The sequence below is a fragment of the Dermacentor albipictus genome, chromosome 9 (genome assembly GCF_038994185.2).
Source record: "Dermacentor albipictus isolate Rhodes 1998 colony chromosome 9, USDA_Dalb.pri_finalv2, whole genome shotgun sequence".
Lineage (NCBI taxonomy): Eukaryota > Metazoa > Arthropoda > Arachnida > Ixodida > Ixodidae > Dermacentor > Dermacentor albipictus.
The window spans coordinates 83475619-83497361 of record NC_091829.1 but is presented as its reverse complement, the minus strand read 5'-3'; the positions used below and the strand labels follow the sequence as shown (position 1 = coordinate 83497361).

The following is a 21743-nucleotide window of genomic DNA, read 5'->3' as shown; positions in this document are numbered from 1 at the left end:
CGTGTTGGCAGGCCACATTCACAGCTCAAGTTCATATGGACAGTGACGCACAGGTTGCTGGCATGTTGCTCTGAATGTTTACTGCAAGTGATGTTGCACAAAGCACTGTGAATCCTACTGGCTAGAATGCTAATATTGTTCCTGTATGACAGTTAAGAGATAGATTGAGTTAAAGCAAAGATTTGGACACCATGGTGAGGCCAGAAAATTGTTGGGCATAAAGCAGGTTTGTTTTGTGCAAAACAGGCATGACAGGCGATCAGCGGGTGAATGCTTACTCCGGCAATGTACAAAAATAGGCTGCCGTTGCATGAATGATGATCTATACACCGTCTCACTAAAGTAGTGCAATTCCGTTAACATCAGGATCATGTCAATAAATCAGTAATGAGAACCAGGAAAAGGGCCTAACCAGTTTCCCATTGGGCTCTTTATGCATTGTTAAACCATCAGTGATCCTTTCATCCAGATGGTGTCATGCACAGAATTAGACTGGATTAGCACAAGCACTGGTCATATTCTCTCGATACTCATTTGTGATCTACAGATCTGATTCTTAGCTTTGACTACACTGCACAGATTTGGGCAGACAAAGCATGTTTTGCTTGCTTCCCTCCCTTCCTCCCACTTCTCATTAATTAATTAATTAATTAATTCATTCATTCATTCATTCATTCATTCATTTGTCTAAAAATGGCTTTGGGGTTACATTATTCGAGCACATTTTGCACCAGTCAGTAGTGAGAGAATATGTAAATGAGATAAACTGCCATGCATGAAACACAAGCAAAGCAGGAAACCAAAGTTGTACATTACCACAATCACAGGAAAGACACATTGAAGCTGGAGGGTAGTAAAAACAAAAATAAAAGCAAAGCTTGTGTTGGACACCACTTCATCTTGGCAGTTGTTCCATGCTCTGAACTGTGCCAGCTGGGGTCTTGCAGTTTTGATGCTGCATCGTTGGTTACTTTGTATGTCCTGACGGGAGGGAGACTATTTGAGGCTCTCAGTGCAATGCTGTTTATTTTTCCACCTTGGCATCCACTCAGCCATGACAGTGATGGGTCCCACCTGTGTTTTTGAAACAATTGGCGTGGCCTGAAGTGCGACATCCTTTCGACAGCTGTCCTTCATTCATTGTCTAAGTGAGAGACCTGTTACTGTACTGAACATTTTTACACTTGGATGCATGTTTGTGCCTTTCCTGTTGTGAATGAATGCATCTTTGTGAATGAATATCTGCTGAACAAGATTGAGAGATGCTCAAGGCTTCGCTGATTGTAGACCTGTGTGGGAAAGCAGGGTCAAGGTGGAATGATGATTGTGGGTTATGAAGGTGGCGTGTGAAGGCTTTTTGACTCATTTGTTCAATGTAAGTTTTTCAGTCATTTGTAAAGATAAACAAGTTTTTCTCAAATATCTGTATTCTGCTAAAATAAATAAAACCTTTCGCTATTCAAGAGCCACTAGCTGCTAAAAAAAAGCACAGTGCAATATGACAAACCCTAAGAGTTATCGGCACTGAGGAGACACAAATGGCGTCATCGTAATAACTGAGATGGCTAGAGTCAATATACGTATGTTAAGTTATTATGTAATTTTCTGCTGTAAGGTCAGAAAAAGACCAGTTTTCTTTCATTTACGTAGCAGCTATGCTCCAAAATAATACACCTCAAAAGAAAGAAATTCAAACAAGACAAGACTGTTTTTGTGTGGTCATGAAGGCTCACAGCAGCATGTGGTGGTGTGCTCAGTATCAAATGTCAATCAAAGGCGAGCCAGCAGCGCACACTACATCAGGGCCACAAACTTTTCTTGGAAAGTAATTGTGAAGAGTTTTAGAATAAAGGTTTTTTTGCACATGACTTACTCAAATACTGCACTGGCCCAACACCTCTTTTGCATGTTTAACTTAACCTGTAGTTCGTTCAATTGTTTCTCATGTCATATTTAACCGAATCCATTTAGAAGGTTGTGTAAAATCTTAAGTGGATAGTGGGTGAGTAAGCAAAATCTTGCTGTGGACATTGATTCTACAAGAGGACATAATTGTTTTTGTTGCGTAAACAAGTACCTTTGTTGCTGCAACAAAATTGTCTTCATGGCAAAGAAAAGACGCCTTTGTGACAGACTTGTCTTTAGGACAAAGACAGCACACTGCAATGTTTTCTTCGCAGAATTGTCTTCACGAGAGACTTTTCTTCGTGACAAAGACAAATTTTTTTGTTGAAATATCGGTTTCAGAGTCAGGCTTCCTTTGTACTTATACTTATACTTATATACCATCACGGAGCTACTAACAACGTTTGCTGATTCACCGCTTTTAGAGAATGTAATTCAGCTACAAAGTAATTTTGTAACATAGGCAGCACCATCATGAAATAAGCGCTTTGCTGAAAATATGGGGTGTGCTAATTACGGCCAGTTTCCATATGGGCTAACGAGTGTAGACTGACCGCACTATTTTCGCGAGCTGTCTTGTGAGTACTCAGCCCTTCTGTTTTGAAATGCAGTGGTATCTTTAGATATAAATCTCAGTACGCATCAGTTGTGGATTTCTCTCACTGATTGTGCCCATTGTGCAAAGGTATAAATTGAGAGGGTGCATACAGTGTTAGAATAGCATGCACTCTCTGGCAGAAGTTAATGAGAAGGCTTCAGAGAGCTTTAGCTTAATGTGTATGCATCACTGTTACCATAGCATAGTGATGTGAAAGACCTCGACTAATGCTAGTGGGGACCCATTTTGACGCTGCGTTCACGCAACCATAAAGTGAAATTCTTATGTTACCCAGCTGTTCTCATTGAAACAATAAGCTAAAGGTACCGTCATAGAGACTGTGACTGTTTCAATACACTTGCTTCCTCCGACAACAAAAGCACCCATTGCACTACAAGTCCTGCATGCTTTAAGTTCAGCATGCTGTCACCAGATGTCACCGCCATCTCTGCTGACTATGCCTAGCATATACGGCCTCACAACAACACATTAGCTGCATGATACATCAGGCTGAACGCTCTATTATTGTAGCAGCTGTGGAATCACGGTGCCAAGCACCGGGATTCACAGCTTGGCACATGAGCAGGGCAATGGCAGACGTTCATTTCTTGTAGTCTCATTACTTGTCACTACATTCATCCATCTTAGCCAAGTGCCCTTGATAGAAGTCTTTTTGTAGAAGCCATGAATGTAAACAGTAACTTGGAATGAGATTTGTTTGGAGCACTGTGTCCTATGACAGCATTTTGTTAGCAACATAATCTAGCAGGTGCCAAATCGAATTGTGGGTGTTTAATGGCCCAAAGCAATGCACAGGCTATGAGAAACACTTTAGCGAGGTGTTCTATCTTGATTAGTTATCAACGGCCTGGGGCTCTTTAACGTGCGCCTAAACCCAAGTACAGGATTGTTTTTGTATTTCACCCCCATCAGAACATGGCTGCCGTGGCTGAGAATTGAACCCGTGACCTCCTGTTCAGCGACAGAATGGCATAGATCTTGCGATTACACTTTGTTGAAATTTTCAGACAGTAAAAAAAGGAATTGTAGCCATGCAAACGTGTTTACCTTGAAGTGCAGCTGTTATGCAAAAGGTGGCTCTGTTCCTCACATTGAAGCAGGGGCATAGAAGATTTGCCAGTGAAGAGGGCTTCCGAAAATTTTTCCACTACACATGAGCCACAGGAGCACGCTGTTGCTTTTCGTTCATTCTGCGTCAACTTTGTAGCCTTGTACATCCAGCCTGTCCCTTTTTCTTTGTTTCTTTTTCTCGCTCTTCCTGTCGCACAAGTGGCCTCACATTGCATTTTGACATTCTCCAGTTTCATTGTCTATCTTTCTTTTTTCTTTCTTCTTTGTCTTCCTTCAGTGCTGGTTTATTCACTCTCGTCTCTGCCATTTGTGTTGTGTTAGGCCCTTTCTGTGCCCTCGCTGCAGGTGGATTTACCTCTCTTTTTCAATTCATCTGTCATTTTTTGCTCTTCCATCTGTTTTTCTCTCTCTCCCCTTCTCCACTCTTTCTGCACGTCTCGTGGCTGCAACACCTGCCGCTGACAAAGCACGCGTGCCGCGTGCAAAGCCTGGCAGTGGGGGGAGGTGACAGGCAGTGTCGTCTTTTTTTTGCACCCACTCCGAGTGCAATGAAGGCAATCTGCACGATTTGGTTTAGGCTTAACGATCATGGTTCTTTGAAGTCCCCTGGCGGAGTAACGGAAAGGAAAGGTTGGAAGTCTTATTTTATTGTCTTTTTTTTCTGTTTCGTTTAGTGCTTTGCTGCATCTGGTCATGTTTTGGGAAGGGAGTTGGGTGTGCAGTTGCATTCCACGCACTGCATACACCAGCTGAACACTTAAGCAAGCGCTGCATGTTTTGTGACTTAGCCACTTGTTGTAGGGCAGTGTGTGTGTGCTTCTGTCTCCAACTGTCACGTCGGTGTCTATGTCACGAGATGCATTCCTGTAGATATTTGGAATAACAGCCGAAGGGGAGAATGGTTAAGATTTTGTAATGTGGTATATATATACAGCCTCGCTTTCAAATTGGAGATGTTCACTACTGTTATTGCTTGGCTTCATTGTTAGTGCTATTAAGAACGTCACTTGAAGCCATCAGGCTGGACTGACACTTGTAAGATTAGTTCACATGCAATTTTTTTCTTCCACCTATAAAACGTCACTGCAGCTCCTAAGCTCTATCTGAAATTTTGGCTCCTGTATGAATTTCTGTATTGATTTTTGGATCTTTGACAATTTCTTTGCAAATGTGGTGTTGAAGAAATCACATTTTGCCAACACATGAAAGCTGATGATGTTAAAATATGGGTCAATAATGACTGACTGTGTGGTTTGTGTTGTTGCTGATTGCTTCCTTTTCTTTGTTTTTGTCCCGCTAACCTTTTGAAGACCTATGAAAGCAATATTGCGCACAAAGCGTTTGTCTATGCAAGATATCTATGGTTTCTCTTATGCAAAGGCCTGTCTTTTATTTGTTTTGTTTTACCAAATCACCGCTGTGACTAGATTTAACACAGTATAACTTCATTCTGCTTTCGTGATCACATTCTTCAGGCAAACATAAAAATTCTTTTTTTTCTTGCTTACCTTTGCTTGTTAGAATTACCCATGCAACTTTCTAGCGCACATGCGCTGTCCCTCTCTTCGATATTGCAATGTTTAGTTCCCAGCAGCCTCGCCTGAACAAAAATGCAAATTCAAAGGAAAGAAGGGTTGCACTCGGCCTATTTCAGGCCAACTCGATGTTGGCATACATTTCCTCATGTAAGTGGGAGGTGCCTTTGTTTTCTTATTAGCCAGCTTGCTTTGTTTTCATTGCGGCGCAGGCCTTTCTTACTGAAAAATAATGGGTGTTTTGTCAGCTAAGTGCAGCTGTACCTCAAGTGCAGCTGTGCACTTGTCAGGCTAAGTTGTTGTCATGGATGAGCCTGCCACCCTTACGCTTGGTAGTCAGCCAAGTCTCAGCCACGCAGGCAGCTGCACTGTCTCTCGTTTTTCTGCACGGCGCGGCTGTCTCTGGGCAAACCCTCACCGTTATTTTGAGTGAAACAAACTACACCGTCAAAAAAATTGCGTGCAGAAACCACCAACAAGGATCATCAGTGTAAGTAAATAGCTAACGCTTTTATAAAGCTATTCGCTTTGATAAAGGGACGACGCACTTACGGCATGTGTTCGTTGTAGTGAGGATATTTAAGTGACGTTTGTTATTTCATTGCGTAATTCCGTGGAGAACCGAACTGTTTGCCAGCAAGCACATTTGTAGTGTTAGTGTAAGTGGACAGAACTTGAATGTCCAGGAGCTGTAGTAGTTGCTGTTCGGCTACAAAATAAGGCCAGCAGCTCAGCTGTGTCAAAAGCACATGCTCATTGCATTGGCACATTTGTAGCCAAGGAGAATGTGGAACCTGATACCACCAACATGTCCGACAACCGACCACCGACAACGAAATGGGGCAAAGGCACAAAAGACGGGTAGTCGCATTAACAATTATCGACAGCTTAAGTTACTTGAGTCCACTGCAGAATGGATGCCTCACCTGCAGTCTTCAATTATCCTTGTACTACATTAGTTGCCGGCGCATTTTCTAAATTTTATCTTGCCATCAGACTGGGTACAGTTACTTAGGGGACATTGTTTGACTAAATTATCGTTAAATTTCTTTATTACTCCAGCGTCATCATTAGCACATCAAGTGTGGTATTGCTTTTGGAGTTGGTTGTACAACATGTGATGACACACCAGTGGGTCATGCATTTTTGTACTTTTCTTGAGCTCCAGGCAGGTGGCTAGCATACTTGCAACCTTAAGCTATAAGAACTTTTCACCTCCCCTGTGGACTTTTTGCAGATATATCGCTTCCGCAGTACTGGAATGACCTGTATTTTCACAGCCACACATGATAATTAACGGGCTAGAGTCACTCATGTTGCATCAAATATACTAAACAATATTGTATTTCAGTAAGACACATATGACCTCATCATCAAACAGGAAAGCAAATTTCTTCTCACTCCGTGGTAAACTTTTGCCTTGTGTGCTGGTTTGACATAGAATAAACAACAGAACCCATTGTGTTAAGGAAGAGTGTTGGCATGGCCTGTGAAAATGTGCTATCGGCAACTCTGATAAAATGTGCCGCAGACATGAAGATTTCCCTATCACAGATAGCTGTGGATGTCAGTGGCCACTGACCTCCTTATCAGTATCTGTTGTGAAGACAATAGAAGCTGTCACATCCAGCACTGCATCCATCTTGTGCGCATGTGATTTTCCAGGCAGCTATTGCTGCGGATAGGAGGAGAGAATGAGTTTTGCTTGAAAATGCATGAAAATGATGTCAAGTGACTACTGGGGTGAGCTGTGGACCTCCCTGCCTCTCTTTAATGTTCATGTTCACTTTGCAATTTCTTATGGTAGTGTATGCAATGTGTGAATGTGGTTGTGATATATATAATCTAGTTAATGTTGTAGTTACAGTTATGTCTGGAAGTTTGGTGGTCATTGTTGGACGCTGTCTCCTGACACTGAGCATAACTGATGTGTCATGGCTCATTGGATGATGTCGATACTGTATAATGACGACTTATGTCCTCAGCTTCAGTTTTAGTTAAAGAAATAAGCAAACCAGATTAAGATATCATGGGAATAAAGGAGTTGTGGAAACACAGAAATGCTCTTTTGTTCAAGAAACTCCTTGACTGTGAGACTGAGCATTGTGACAAAAGGGTATTATTGTGGTGCAGTTTTCGTGAGTTGACTTTGTTTAGGCAGACGTGAGGAAATCTTTCTGTTTTTCAGCGTCGGTGAAGCATCTCACGTTAAAATGCTGGCTAACTGTTTGACCTGGAAAAACAGACTCCTGGTAAACAATTCCACTTATGTTAGAATGCAAAAAGAAAAAAGAAAATAATAAAAATCAAGTTGAAGGCCCAGCTATTTGCTAGCATGTAACCTTGTGAGCTTTAACTTCTGAGGGAGACTCAACGGCTGGGTTTGTTGAGTTCCGTTCGTCATAATAGTAAAAGCACAATTGAATTGTATGACACAAAGGCAAAGGCATGTCTGGCAGCTCAAGCACTCACTCACTACTGATTTTTATTCTGGGAAGCATTCATGAATATTTACTATAAGCCAACACAGCAACAAACAGAGGTATCACATTAGAAGTGGGACAAGACAGCATGCATGATTACATTTGCATTAGTGTTCTCACTGAGTAGCTGTGTCTGTGCACTGGTCTGAGTGGAACGTACAGTAAGTGTGAAGCTATCTAATACTTTCATTGGGCGCTCATTGGAGCCATCTCATGCATCATTGACGTAAAACACTGCAATGTTGCTGATGGCACTCCTCACCAAGCCAGCATTGTGAAATTCCCAATAGCAGCCAGGGTGCTGTTTCTGCTACGCAGCAGCAGTTGCTTCACATGCTGCTTAGCACCATGTTGGTGCACACATTGTTAGAACACTATCCTAGGAGCTTGAGCACAATGCTAAACTTGCCGTTGCCGGCAATGCTTTGCTGTAGGGTGAAGCTGCCATTTCCTTCGTGTGCCAGAGGCACTGCTTAGTTGCAATATATACAGTTCGGTCAATAGCCATTGCGCTTATTCATTCATCACGATATATATGGGATGTTGTGGAGATTTCAAGAAGCTGAAGGCTAGGATAAGGTTTTGTTTTGAGCGAAATCGCGGCTTCCCTGAATTGTAGCCTCCCTGTTGCATGCATCGGAATTATATGTTGCTAAGGTGCTTGTGAAAGCACAGTTAAGTGACTCGGCAGATCTGTTTGTCATGTTCAAAAGGCGTTTGCAGTGCTGCTTTAAATTCGCCTCTTGTTTCTGAACGCAATCATTTACCTTTTTCTCTTCCCCCTTGCTTTTTTCTGTCCATGCAGAGAAGATCGAGCGCAAGTATCAGGAGCTCAAGCTGGCTGGTGGGGAGCTGCTCCTGGTGGAGCTCCAGAAGGGCCCCAGTGGCCTTGGCCTCTCACTAGCCGGCAACAAGAACCGCAGCCGCATGAGCGTCTTTGTCTGCGGCCTCCACCCCAACGGCCAGGCTGCCCGCGACGGCCGCATACGGGTGGCTGACGAGCTCCTCGAGGTGTGTTTCACTACCAGATGGTGTCATTGGTGTTATAAAGCATTAGGACACGACACACTGTAGTTCGATACATGTGACACAAGATGAAGCTAACACACAGATGAGGCGCTATTCATCTGCGTGTTGATCGTGCTAAAGTACGTCGTGTTCAGTCAATACCAACCAGCCCAATTTTCTGTCCTACAGAGTGTCACCACTGCTCGAAGCCCCTGCTAGCAGCCACATTATTGAATTGAATTGAATGTTTATTTTTGCTCTTGAATACAATTTCAAGAAAGGCAGCCTATCAGAACGTAGCTGATAGCCACAAACCTTAGCCACAAAGCTAGGGGCAACTACCCTCTTTTCTTATTTTCTCTGACCTGGAGCGCTTTTATTTGCTTCCTATTTCTGTGCTGGCAACAGTAGTGCCATCTTGAAATTTTCAGGGTTTGATGGGTGGCTGCTTAAATGTTAAATGTGAAATGCAAGCTGCTTAAATGCGTGCTTATGTTATGTCTTCTTATAGCCATTCTTTTCCAACAACGTTGAAGTCAACATGGGTGCTACAGCAGGGACAAGGGGGAAAAAATAATAAAAATAAGTTAATGTAACTGTTACCAGTATGGAAGACTAACGAGATAACAACACAAAAAACAGCACTTGGTTAAACTTGGCAAATTCTAGGTCTAAGACTATTTGACCTTATTTGTCCTGGTGCTAGTAAACCACTAAATTCATCACTATCAGTTGTAAAAAAATGATAATTAAATAATGAGAAGCACATACTTGCGTGGAACACTAGTCCAGGGAGCAGTGACAGAAGTTTGTTGAATTTTCAGTGTTGCCACCAGGTGTCACTAGCATGCAACAAGTTCTAAAGCCTATAAAAAGTATGATGTAGTGACATTTTTTTCAATGCTGCCATCTCCTCCTCACTCACCTTTTTGATTGTATGAGTGCTCTGAGGAGACAGTGCACTTCTTTTGCAGGTTTTTTTTTTTTTGTCAGTGCCAGTCATTATACTCTAGAACTCTGTTGCCAAAGTAAAAAAACATGAATAGCTATAAGCAGACAACCATTGCTGCAGGGGTGGTGCCAGGATTTTTCTGGGGGAGGCACAGCACAATTCTCCATATTTTTAAGGGGGTGCAGGAAAAGCACTTCATCACTAGGCATTCTGTAGTGGTAGGAGGGGGTCGATTGGGCACTCAGGAAGAAATTTCGAGGGGGAAAGGGCTTTGGCCATCTCTCGTCGCCCCCCTTGCAGAGCCACCCCTGCATTGCTGCTGGGGGAGGTTAAGTATTTATACTGTGCTGTGGACAGCTGGATAATTTTCTCGTAAGTATGCCCAGCTTGTACCTTGCAACCACAGCTCCCAAGCTGTCAGCCTCATGTGCTTCTGTAATCAAAGCTGATTTTAGATGGTTCACCACTGTAAACCAGCGCTACAAAGAACAAAGAGCATGAATAAGCATGCATTACAATGTTTTGCATCCGCCACTTGTTTGTGTTTCTTTCTTTCCATCCTTATGTTGTTGATAGCTCATTGTTCAATGATCAACATGAACCAACTTACCTAACCTTTGCTGTTGTGTCAGTTCAAGCTGCACTCTGTAGTGAATGGCTAGCCCTCAGTTCTCACGTATTTTGAATGCAATCTGCTGTGTAAGCTTTTCCACTTTTTGTGCTTTTGGGCTTTTTCTTGAGTGCTGGGCCAGCTGTGTATGCTGTGGATGTTTCAATTTTTCAATGGAACATGTTACTGCCATACATATAAAAGCACTTTATGACATGTCAGAAAAACAATAGGTCTATTCAATTCGCCTGCACCACAGTGAAGCAGTTCACAGCGGGGCACTGGAAGTTCAGAAATTGTTTGACTCAATTTCATTGATGCAGGCACGATGAGAAGCTCAAAATGAATGCCATGGTGTAGATGTAGTGCAGGCGTTATGTTTTGTCCAGCTGAAGTGCGCTGTTTGCGACAGTTCGAGAGGTCCCAAACCGCAGGTACGGTCAACATTTGAGCCATAAGCACGACTCGCATTGCGTAGACACAGGCACGCATAAGCGGGGTTTCAATGGTGCATATGCCCGCATGTTGTGTCATCGGCAGCATGGCTGTTTTGCGCATACACATCTTCATCAAGTCGGCAATGTCAGTAGGGAGGGTGTGGAAAAACCATAGACAAACCTTGAACCTTTCCTGAACCTTTTGAAATGAATGGCGCAGTTCAGAGGCCATCATTGCTGCACTGTTGAAATGAATGACAGGATGCTGCATCTCATGAACTGGTTTGGGTGATGCAGGTGAATCAAACAGACCTACTCTGCCCTCTTCACTCTACCCGCAGCGATTCATTTTATTGAGATATAATGTGCTTGCAGTATGGTCAGGTTTGAGCTGGCTCTCCACGTCACATCAGAACGCTGAGTATAGGTTTGTAGCTCGGTGTATTGAAAAAAGCAGCACTGAAACATGGGGCAAAGGAGAGAAGCAGACGACGCAGACACTGCCTGTGTGAAGCACTATCCGTGTCGTCTGTTTCTGTCTAATGTCCCACATTTTAGGACTGCTTTCCTTGAATTACCTAGTCAAGTGGACCCGTGCCCTACCTTAACACTGCTAGACCTTTGCCTTCTCTCTCTTTTGCGCTCTGCCAAAGGTGAATGGTGTCGTGATGTACGGCCGGTGTCACCTCAATGCCTCAGCCATCATCAAGAGTCTTCCGGGTCCCACGTACAAGTTTGTCCTTCACAGGTAAACCAGACCCTAGATATCTCACTTAGCACATCATGCAGTTGTGTACATTGTGCAAGAAACATTTGGTTGCTGAATTTAGTGTCTCATTAAAGTGTTTTGTTCTTCACAACACCGAAACAAGGCTGGGAACGTTAATGAGATTACTGCAGTATCATCTTTTCATTCCTACTTTTGTCTGTTGATTGTCCCCTCCCTTATACTTGTATAGAGATCCGTTACCTTTCTAATTGCTAAGTCACTCTTCTTCATAATACCAATGAATAATCAAATCCAGCTTTCTAGCATATCCCAACAGGTTTTGCCAATAATTAAAAAAAGTGGTACCTAAAGAATACACCTTCTCTTTTTCTGACATTGTGACTGCGAAAAGAAGCATTTTTCAAGCAAACCTATGTTGGGAAAGTTTTATTGGCAGATGCTCTTTGGCTTTCTTTCATCTTGAGTTAACCATAAATATGCAGAGGCTAAGCTCAAATAAGTTACTTATCGCACTTTTGCTAAAATCACTTGCATTTTCTTACTCCGACACCACATGTAGGACACCAGCAGCGTACGGCGTCACCATGTGCATACAAACATTACTTTGTTTATGCTTTCATTTGCTTGTTTTTCACTTGTGAAAACACCAAAATAAACAGAGTGTTCTTGCTCCTCAACAATGGTGAGGAGGAGCATCAAGGTTTTTCACACCTGGTGTTATGCCCGTTAAAACCCGGCGCTGTATTCTCAATGATCACCTTTCGAGGTACTTTTGCTTTTGCGAGATTTTGTGTGGCTAGCGCCAGACGTGTCAGCACCTACGGGTAACAGCGTTCCTTGCGCAATGCCAAGCATTGTCTTGGTAAGTGCCAGGAAGGCTGTCACCCATGGACACCGATACATCTGGCATTTCAGTAACGTGAAATCTCATGAAAGTTACAGTGTTCTTGGAACGTATTTAGCTGAGAATACCGCTCCTGTGCAGACAACCTATGTGGCCTTTTGAATAAGTTGTCTAGCACCCACAGTTGAACTGCAATGGGCCACCCTTGTGAAAGGACGAGCACAACAGAAAGGAGCCGTGCTCACAATGCATAATTATCTGTGTGGGGGATTCCTTTCTGTCTGGGCATTTACATTATTCCAGCAAAAGCACGTTCAAGTAGGCTTGGCAGTTTGAGATTTGCCTGTTACGGCATTGTACACGCGAGTGACTTGCAGCCTGACCTACTTTCAAGGTGGAGGTAAACATGGACTGGTCACATTTGCAGCTTGCAGCTAGCAAGAAAGACTCAGAAAGAGCTGTCCACATGCTTTATTTAATGTCACCTCAACATAGGCTGCCACTGCGATCTTGACCTGATGATTATGAGTAAATGCTGTTAGGTCTGGCTGCCTCAGCACAAAGCCAAACTCACACAGCTCATGTTGGGTCTGTATAAATATCGACTGTGTCAGCCATCTCTTTTTGTGTCATATTAAAACTGGCATGTACAAAAAGAATGATTGCATGCTTTGCGTGACCTCGGGTGACAATGACTCCCTGTTTCTCATGCTGTTCACAGGAGAGAAGACGCGGTGGAGGACATGGCCGTGAAGCCCCTCACTCAATACCCAATGCAACTGGATGAGCAGGTGAGGAATGGAGAACCTGCCTCATGATCAGTGACATCGTAAAAGACTGCACAGTCGCACGGAAAACTTCAAGGAGATTTGTGCAGCCTTTAGTAGGCATTCACCAATGGCAATGTCAGTTCTTAAGCAGACTGCCCTCTCGATCTTTTTCATCTGGGTGACTGGGGACAATGAGACACAGTACATGGTGAGTCGTGACACAACTGTCTGTTGTGTCATGCAGGGTCCTCGTGTTTGGCATGGCAGGAGAGTGCATGCACAGGTGGCATTCGTGCCCAAATTCTCTGGCTGGTTGTTCGTGGTGGTCAAGGCTGTGGGTGGTCTTGTTCCGTGCACGAGTCTGCAATAAAGTGCTGGACACATCTCACCTCGCATCCCCATACAAGTCAAACCTTGTTACGAAGTCGCATCCGACATGAAGATAGCTTAGTTATATCCGATATTTGTTATAAGCATATATTCGTTACTTGCTGATATAGGGAATAAACATAGTAGATTTGCTTCGCTATATCCGCGTTCGTGATGTCAAAGTTCAACTGCACTATGAAAACCACAACCTTGAGCATGATGTCCACTCAAGCATGCTTGTGCATTGACATTCTGTCAGGCAAGCCCCTCTTCTCCAATTGTTTTTTGGCTTGCCACTACCACCCTTCAGCAGCGGAGGGCTCTGGCTTAGTAACTCATTCTAATTAGACCTTTTGTTCAAGCAATTTCATAGTGGTATCGTCAATTTTTCATAATTACGGTCAGCATCAGGGACTGCCCAAGCGCTTTATAATTTGTCAGCCATCTAGCCTTTCCTGCTTTCTTGTAGCAACTATTTACAAATTTTGCAAATACTCCAGTGCTACTCAAGCAGTGTGTCGTACAATCTCTTAATCTTTAGCAAATAGTCAAATCACTTTTATCTCTTCCACTTGTATCTGCACTAGAATTCCCAAAACTGCTGCTCTTTCTTATGCAGATATATTGCTTTGTTTTCTCATTACAAGCGTTTGCACATTGAGCATCACGACGCAGGACTGGCGTGCTGGAGACCACCAACAATCGCACAGGAAACCCTAAAAGCCAGAAAGCCATTCATGATTGGCTGGCACTTATGTGCAAGGCACTTATGAATGCTCTTTCACGTATGTGGGTAGTGTGAAACTTTGGGCCATGGTGTCTGTAAAGGTAGTTTGAAGCCTATTTCCAAATAATTTGTTGCATTCCTGTTCTTGTGAAAGAGGCCTACGGGGCTCAGCATTCCTTCGATATTGCCACTTTTGCATTATTTTACTTTTTACTCTGGGTGTGCGAGTATTCGTCGTTTTAAATACGAATTGAATAGTCCTTGCCCTTTCGATTTGTATTCCATTCAAGAATTCACTTATATGTTACGACAAATATGTCTTGAAATGCACCAAAAATGGACACATTTCTATCAGTAAGGCAAGATTCAATGGCATAAGCCTCACCCTTGTGGAGCAGGTATAAACTGTTGGCTGTATTCAAAATTGTTAAATATTCACTATTGCTCGAATAACAACACATACTGGAGTCTCGGGAGAGAAAAGCCAGTGCAAGGCTTTTCCGAATGATTCTATGGCAGGACAGCTGCGGTTGTTGCACCAGTTTTTGAGCAAAAGTGTGGACCAGATAGTTTCTGGCCCATAATTTCCAGGCATTCCATAAGAATGTCTCAATTAGGCAGCCTATATACATATCTGTTGTCTTGATTTAGGCAAAGTAATTTATTATTTGTCCAGTCTCATACGTGTTTGCATTCATTAAAAAGATTAGTAGTTCTGTAGTATCACACAATTTTTTCTGTCATGGTATGGAAGGCAGGCATGCAAACATGTACAAAAGTAGAACAAGGACAATGCAGGTGAATCCCTACTAATTTGCACAACTTTCAGCCATTCTAAACATTTCTGTTCTTCAGTGAACACTGCACTCTATGTGCATCTGGTGACATGCTGTTTCTTTGTTTCACTACTGTCATTGCCATGGTGCACCACATAGGTGAAAGCAGCTGTCAATCATTTACAAGCTACTTAGTTGAACGGATGTCCAATTGTGAGCTGCATAATATACACGTATCAAATAGTAATGTAAAAAAACCTTTTCCTTTTTTTCCCCAAATTGATTTCACACAAATGTTATTCCACTTTGTTCAGGAATGAGAAAGTATTCAGTATTCGATTCGATATTCGAAGGTTGTTTTTCTAGACTATTCATACTCGATTCAGTTGGGAAACTTCACTATTTAAACACCCCCACTTTTTACAAAAATTTGGTTTCCTATAGTTATTACTCTTATTGTGTTATTGCTCATTTGCAAGATGATTATTGTATCAGAAATAGGGAAAATGTGTTGCCACTCTGATATTTAACAGTAAGACAGGTCAGCCTGATTATATTGTATAGGCACCGGGAGTACTTTAGCAGTATCTTTTCGAATCAATGCAAGCACCAGTGACTGCTCTGGAGCTCGCAGTGCTTTTATAAATATTGAACAGACTCTAGCAGTGTCATTCATTCCAGCAATAGCTGACTGTGTTGTCGGTATTGCTACTATTTCTGCCTAGTTGTGCCTCTTTTTGTGGGCAGAAGTTGACTTAACATTTGTGACTTAACATCAATGACAGAAACTTTATAGTTTCTGTCATTGAATTTCATTACTTGGTTTTTGTCTGCACCTTTTGCAAGCACAGGCCAGTAGCCCGTGTATCCGTCTAAGGTGCAATGATTGTTTATTTTTCTTGTTTTTTCTTTTTGCAGGGGCACGAAATAAAATATGCAAACTACCGAGGGGTCAGGACCGTAACTGTGAAAAAGGTCAGTGCTCTATTGTGTGATCTACTACAAGTGTCGTGTCAACTTGAATGCTTAGACTTTTAAAAAAGTACAGTTGAGCCTAATTATAATGGCATCGCATCTAACACAAAAGTACCTTCGTTGTATCCAACACTTCTTGTAAGCACATATTCATCACGTTAAACGAATGAAATAGTCATAATGCCGACCAAAAGGGCAGGTTAAAAACTTTTAAGAAGTTTTTGTAAAACATTTTACAAACTTCTGAAAAGTTTTTGACTTATCCTTTTTGGCCGGCGTTTTCACTATTTGATTTGTTCAACATGCCCATCTCGCCCAGGTAAGATGTCAAACCATTGATTTCACTTATTTATCACATACTGATAATGTCATGAAACATTTTAGGTTTACTTTATTATATCCGATAATTTGTTCATTATATCGAGGTTCAAGTGTATTCGGTATTCAATTCACTATTTGTGGAAAGTGATTTAAAATATACTTGTGTTCAGTTTTATTTGAAAATTTCACTGTTTGAACAAAGCTAACTTAAAACACTGAAAAGATAACATGCTATATATTTTCCACATGCACATTCTTATTTTCGGTAGTGAACTACTGAGAACACTGCTGTTGATTATGTGCTGAGAACGAGTGCGATGCCTAAAGCATAGTGTTGTGCTTAATGTACAGCTGTGGTCAAATAGTTCAACAACCATGCCCGCTACAAAAAAGAACTTCCTTATTTTGCAACCTGTATGAGGACACAGCTCGAAATCAAGTGACACAATGCATGTGTACATGTCCAACCAGTGCCAATTGAAATACATTTTGGTGCTACTACGGTTTCTGAACTTTTGCTCATGGTGATACCTGGTAGGGTAGTGGAGCAGCTTGTTATTCCTGCAGACCAGAGGACCGCACCCTTGACTGCGCCGATGTCATCTCAAGTTTCAGCAGAGGATGCTATGACAAAGGCTGGCGGTAGCTGTAGTTTTCAGAAAACTGAGTGGGAAATCTGGTTGGCATATTTTGTTTACGAAAGGATGGATTTGATGGCTTTTTCTTTTACCGCACAGTCGCACTTTGTAGTATAATGGACGCATCTGTGAATGTCTCTTAGAAACTGGAACAGCACCAGTAAAAGTACTTGCAAAGATCCTCAACATATTGTTGGGCTTCAGGTGATCTCAACTTAAGGACACCTGAAGTGTTGCCTGTCGGTTTCTGTTGTTCTGAGTTTGCTGCTACTTGTGTGCTGCATCATCTAAAAGTAATTCATAGTTAAGAAAGTGCGCCATGTATCCCACAGAAGCCTTGCAACCGGGGCAACAAAATAATGCATGCCAGCCTCCCTTCCTCCTTACATCTGCAGGATTTTTACTAACTTTAATGCTCGCAGGTTGACAGGTATGCCAATGCAACATTGACCAATCTCTTGCCATGAGCTGTGCTTTGTACTAGATGCTGTACCTGAGACTTTGCTAACACCGGACGCATTATTATGTCCAGGGGACGCATGGTCTCGGCATCATGATCCTGGAAGGCCGCCATGCAGAAGCCGGGCTCGGCATCTTTGTCTCGGACATTCAGGAAGGGAGCCCCGCCCACCAGGCCGGCCTCGGCGTGGGTGACATGATCCTCGAAGTCAACGGCACCGACATCACTGGCGCCGACTACGACACGGTGAGCCTAGGATTGCCACAGCGTGGTCAGTAGGTCTGCGCAAATAGTAATTTTTGAGACCAAATTGAATATGAATGTAATAGTACCTGAAATGTATCAAATTTAATGTTGAATACCTCTTTTTGAATTAAAAACATCCACTTTCACCATTAATATAAAACAATATTCACATTCGGGTGCATTCATATTGTTCTTATCCACAATGTGAACAAGTTTCTGTTACAGTATTGCACGTTATAAAGCATTGCTTATTAGGAGTCTAAAAGGAGCATTCGGAACAAATAAACTGTTTCTTCATGTACCGGGGACTTCTTGGAAAGTGTCAATAATAGCTGTTTAGAAAAAAAAACATTTAGACGCAAACTTCCCGAGCGATGTGCAGTACACTCCACTACACAACTGCACTCATTTAAGTCTACTATGGCTGCCAGGATGAAATTTATCGCACTTTAGTTCATTTTTTTGTTTGGTAGTGCACGCTTGAGAATTTAAGCTATTATAAAACATATTCTTGGTTTGTAACGTAAAGGGACACAGACAAAGACTAGAAGAAGACAAGGCTTGTCTTCTTCTAGTCTTCGTCTGCGTCCCTTCGCGCTGCAAACCAAGAATATGTTGCCTTACCAACTCGCCCAACTGTCCATCCTTTTGTATCATAAAACAATTTGAAAACATACGTATTTACGAATTCTGGTTATTTGATACATTATAGTAGCTAAATGTCTGGAGAAACTAGGCAAACAATTACGCCAAATGTTTTATTGAATGGGGCTGCAACCAATCACCCGCACAACCTAAGGGACTGCAGCGAATGACAGTAGTGCTAACGGGATTAAGGAGACTCATGGGCTATCAGGTGGGCTGAAAAAATGAACAATTGAGGTGCCATGGAGGAATCAGTAGCGGTCAAACAAGGCATGTCACTGGAATTAATGTTTTGACAAAGAGACATATGTCTTTGTCAGGGCAGCAACTGCTTTCCTTGGCAGGTTCCACTGTATTGTCATGATTTAGTTAACTATGTGGGAACAGATGTGGAAATATTACCAGAGAAAATAAATAAGCAATGAAAACATTTATTTCACGAACTTACCCCTGAAAGCAAACAACGCTAACATGGCCGCAACATGGGTGATCACAGTTGGCTGATTGTTTAATGAAAGCTGAACCAGCTCTTGGCCAGCCGCTGTTTATACATGAAGCTGAGAGTCCCAGATTTGCCTTCACATAGCACAGAGAATGTTCCTGAAGGAGCTTGAAGCATTGCATTCAATGCGTGCAAGCAGTTCAACGACTCACATTTCGAAACATAAAAAAGATAAGCAGCACACGTCAGGGTTGATAAGATATCAGAGTAAAGGGCAGCAATACCGTGCAGCAATATGTGGATCAAAGGCAGTACCTGTTTCCAGCTAAAACGGTTCAAGGTTTGCAAAAGCAGAACACGCTCAGTGGTGCAAAGGCATTAATTAATGGTAGCAAACAAATTATTTTTGGTGACAAGTGAATCTGTTCCTTGTAATGACAGACGTGTACATAGAGGCTCTGTCACATGGTAAGAGTTGTACTTCATCATTCACAATGCTTCACCACAAAATGTTACCTCATGTTACTCACTGTGCATCTTTCTGTATCAGTTTAACAGTCTAAATGCTCATTTATTTGATGAAATTATGCACTTATCTTTAAATGTGAGATGTGATCTCGTCATCTGTTCCATGTTCTCATTGTATGTTGTTAGTGGTTGTTGGCTCCTTTAAAGAAGTTTTTCTGAAAGAAGCGTCAGTGGTGTACTGCGTGTGCGTGTGCATATGTATAAAAAGTTTGGCACGCATTGGCATCTGTTGCTGCAACAATTCTCTCAACACCTCGCATTACCTAGATGTCAAGTGCAGTTGAGTTTGGTGAATTTTTTTAGTGACTTTGGATTGCATGTAGTCCCAGTTAGTATGTTTTTCCTCACATTTTTTTTCCCGGAATGTATGTACAAGGTCCTACTGTACTTGTAATACTGTTATGTTTTGCAAGCAGACATTATAATGTTAAGGAGATATTGGTGAGCTGCTAGTTGGTTGACATTGCTGTTGTAAACACAACCACCTTTAGACTCATATACGATCGCATAAAGTAACACAAGCACTGCCTTTGTTAATTTGTTTAATCATCTGTGTGCATAGGAGTGCGCTGTGTCTACAACGCAGATGGTATCAACTAACAATGCACAATCAATAAAATATCAGTTAGCGCAGTGTATACCCGCAGTGTTTTCATCCCGTTTGTGCTTGACTTATACTGGTATCACAAGGGCGCTTCCGATCGCGATTGGGCCCCGTCAAGATATAATGTCTAGACTGCGATTGGCTACCCTCCGCAGCTCACGTGAATGAGCCAATCGCTATCGGGAAATTCGGTCCCAATCAGGCTCGATCCTGATCGAAAGTGCACCATGTGACACTCGTGTTAGTGAGGGATCACTCACAGCTGACGCCCGCTGTGATGTGCATGCAGGTGGCGCAGCTCTTGAAGCAGGCCGAAGGGGTGCTGACGCTGATTGTGGCGAGGCCCATGGGCAACGTGGTGCCCTTGCTCAAGAAGAAGGCCGCATCTATCGAAACCCAGGAGCCCTCACGAATGGCCCCCTCCAACCGCAAAAGTGAGTGCCCTGTGAAGTTCGTTGCCTGCACCCTTGCACCGTCATGCGGAATGCCACTTGCATGTTTACTCCTTGCATTCTTCCTTTTGTGCATGAGTGTGTATGCCATTCCATCGACATAGGATGGTTCAATTAGGGTGTCATTAAAAATGCTCTAAATGATCGCTGTTTGTGCATGAATGTGAACGAAGAGATGGTGGGCGGTAAACCTCCTCATGATTATGAGCAAAGCAGAGCCACAAGGATAGAGTGGAAGATAGAAGTGATAGAACATGCTCGCACTGAAATTCAACTGAATCTTATTAACAGAAAATAAACCAATTTCTTTCACTCGGGTTTTCATTGCTGCAACATGCTTTCTTTGTATACTTTACTGTGATAGCTGGCTTATTTCCTGTGTTTTTATAGAACCAAGCAGTTTTTAACAAGATTTAGATGAAAGATCAGCGTTTATCCAGTTTAAATTTTATCTACGGCTTTGTTCTTGTGGTTCTGTGTTGCTGATAATCGTAAACCTATTCGCCAAATTTTCTGTTTTTATAAACCCCCACCTTCCCCTTTTCCCTCAAGGCACTTTCTGCTGTTAGCTGTCAAACCATTGTGACAAGCAGCCTGACCACAGTTAATTGCTCTCACATTCTCCTGCATTGGAACCAGCAAATGTGGGTTTAACATTGGCACGTGTCCATGAGAGGCACTGAATAAGCAGATTGGGTACCAAGTGAAGGCAATTACAGCTGAGGGCATCTTGGAGTGATGGCAGTAATAAGTTTGTAGGCATTAGGATAGCCTTGGAAAATACAAGTCCGGGTTGACTGAGAATTGCTGGGAGAGGCTTTACTCTGCAGTGGATTTAAGTAGGCTTCTGCTCAATATTATTATTAGTATTGTTTATTATTGTGCTTGGTTCTTTCTCCATAAGAATTAGGCGACCAGAGTTTCGAGCCATGCATCGTCAAGACATTACTTGTAGAGGGCTATCTTGTCATGTGCCCAAGTGCCTTTCCTCGTTGTACTCACTACCGCTGTCTCAATGTAGGTATTAACAGGTACTGGAGGTGATGCAAACATTGATGAACAAACATCATCGCTCATCAATTAGCGGCAATAAAAAAAAAAGGCACATACTCACCAGTTCTGCACATGCTGCTTCAGAAAAACATAGGGCAATCACATGAAGGTTTATGATTGAATAATAAGGCAATGGGAATAGACAGCCTGTCCTGCGGAGTTCAAGTCTTCATTTCTTGCTTGCTGGTGTCATCCTCTCTAGGACTGGGGACAATACGCTGGCTTCACGACCTGCTTCGGCGCAGTTCGACTGATGACACCCAAAGTTATCTGTAGCACTTACCTGGCTGTGAATTACTGTACCCTCAGCACATTGCCTGACCTGTGATCTGCAAACTGTTCGCAGAGCACTGAAGTTCCAAATGAGGCTCGCAAGAACTGGCTGGTAGGAAGTAGGGTAAGAGGAAACATGAGAAGCTGCGGTGCAAAGTTTTGCGTACATGCACCAGTTAGCAAATAGCAACTGAAGAACAGTACTTACTGTTGGCATGTGATGACAGCCAGAACAACAGTAGGATTAAAAAGTGATCCAATTGGTGAGCG

The 21743-nt window shown here is 42.5% G+C and overlaps 1 protein-coding gene across 4 annotated transcripts in view; it reads left to right on the top strand.

The window, feature by feature from the left end:
- Positions 1–21743, top strand: part of LOC135919837 (multiple PDZ domain protein-like) — a 532904-nt gene that overhangs the window by 473846 nt on the left and 37315 nt on the right. For all 4 annotated transcript variants that reach the window (XM_065453790.2, XM_065453786.1, XM_065453789.2 and 1 more), the window contains exons 25-30: positions 8419–8624; positions 11274–11368; positions 12916–12985; positions 15755–15811; positions 17303–17476; positions 19985–20129. In XM_065453790.2, coding sequence (XP_065309862.1) covers positions 8419–8624; positions 11274–11368; positions 12916–12985; positions 15755–15811; positions 17303–17476; positions 19985–20129 — 747 coding nt within the window. The remainder of the gene's footprint in view (positions 1–8418; positions 8625–11273; positions 11369–12915; positions 12986–15754; positions 15812–17302; positions 17477–19984; positions 20130–21743) is intronic.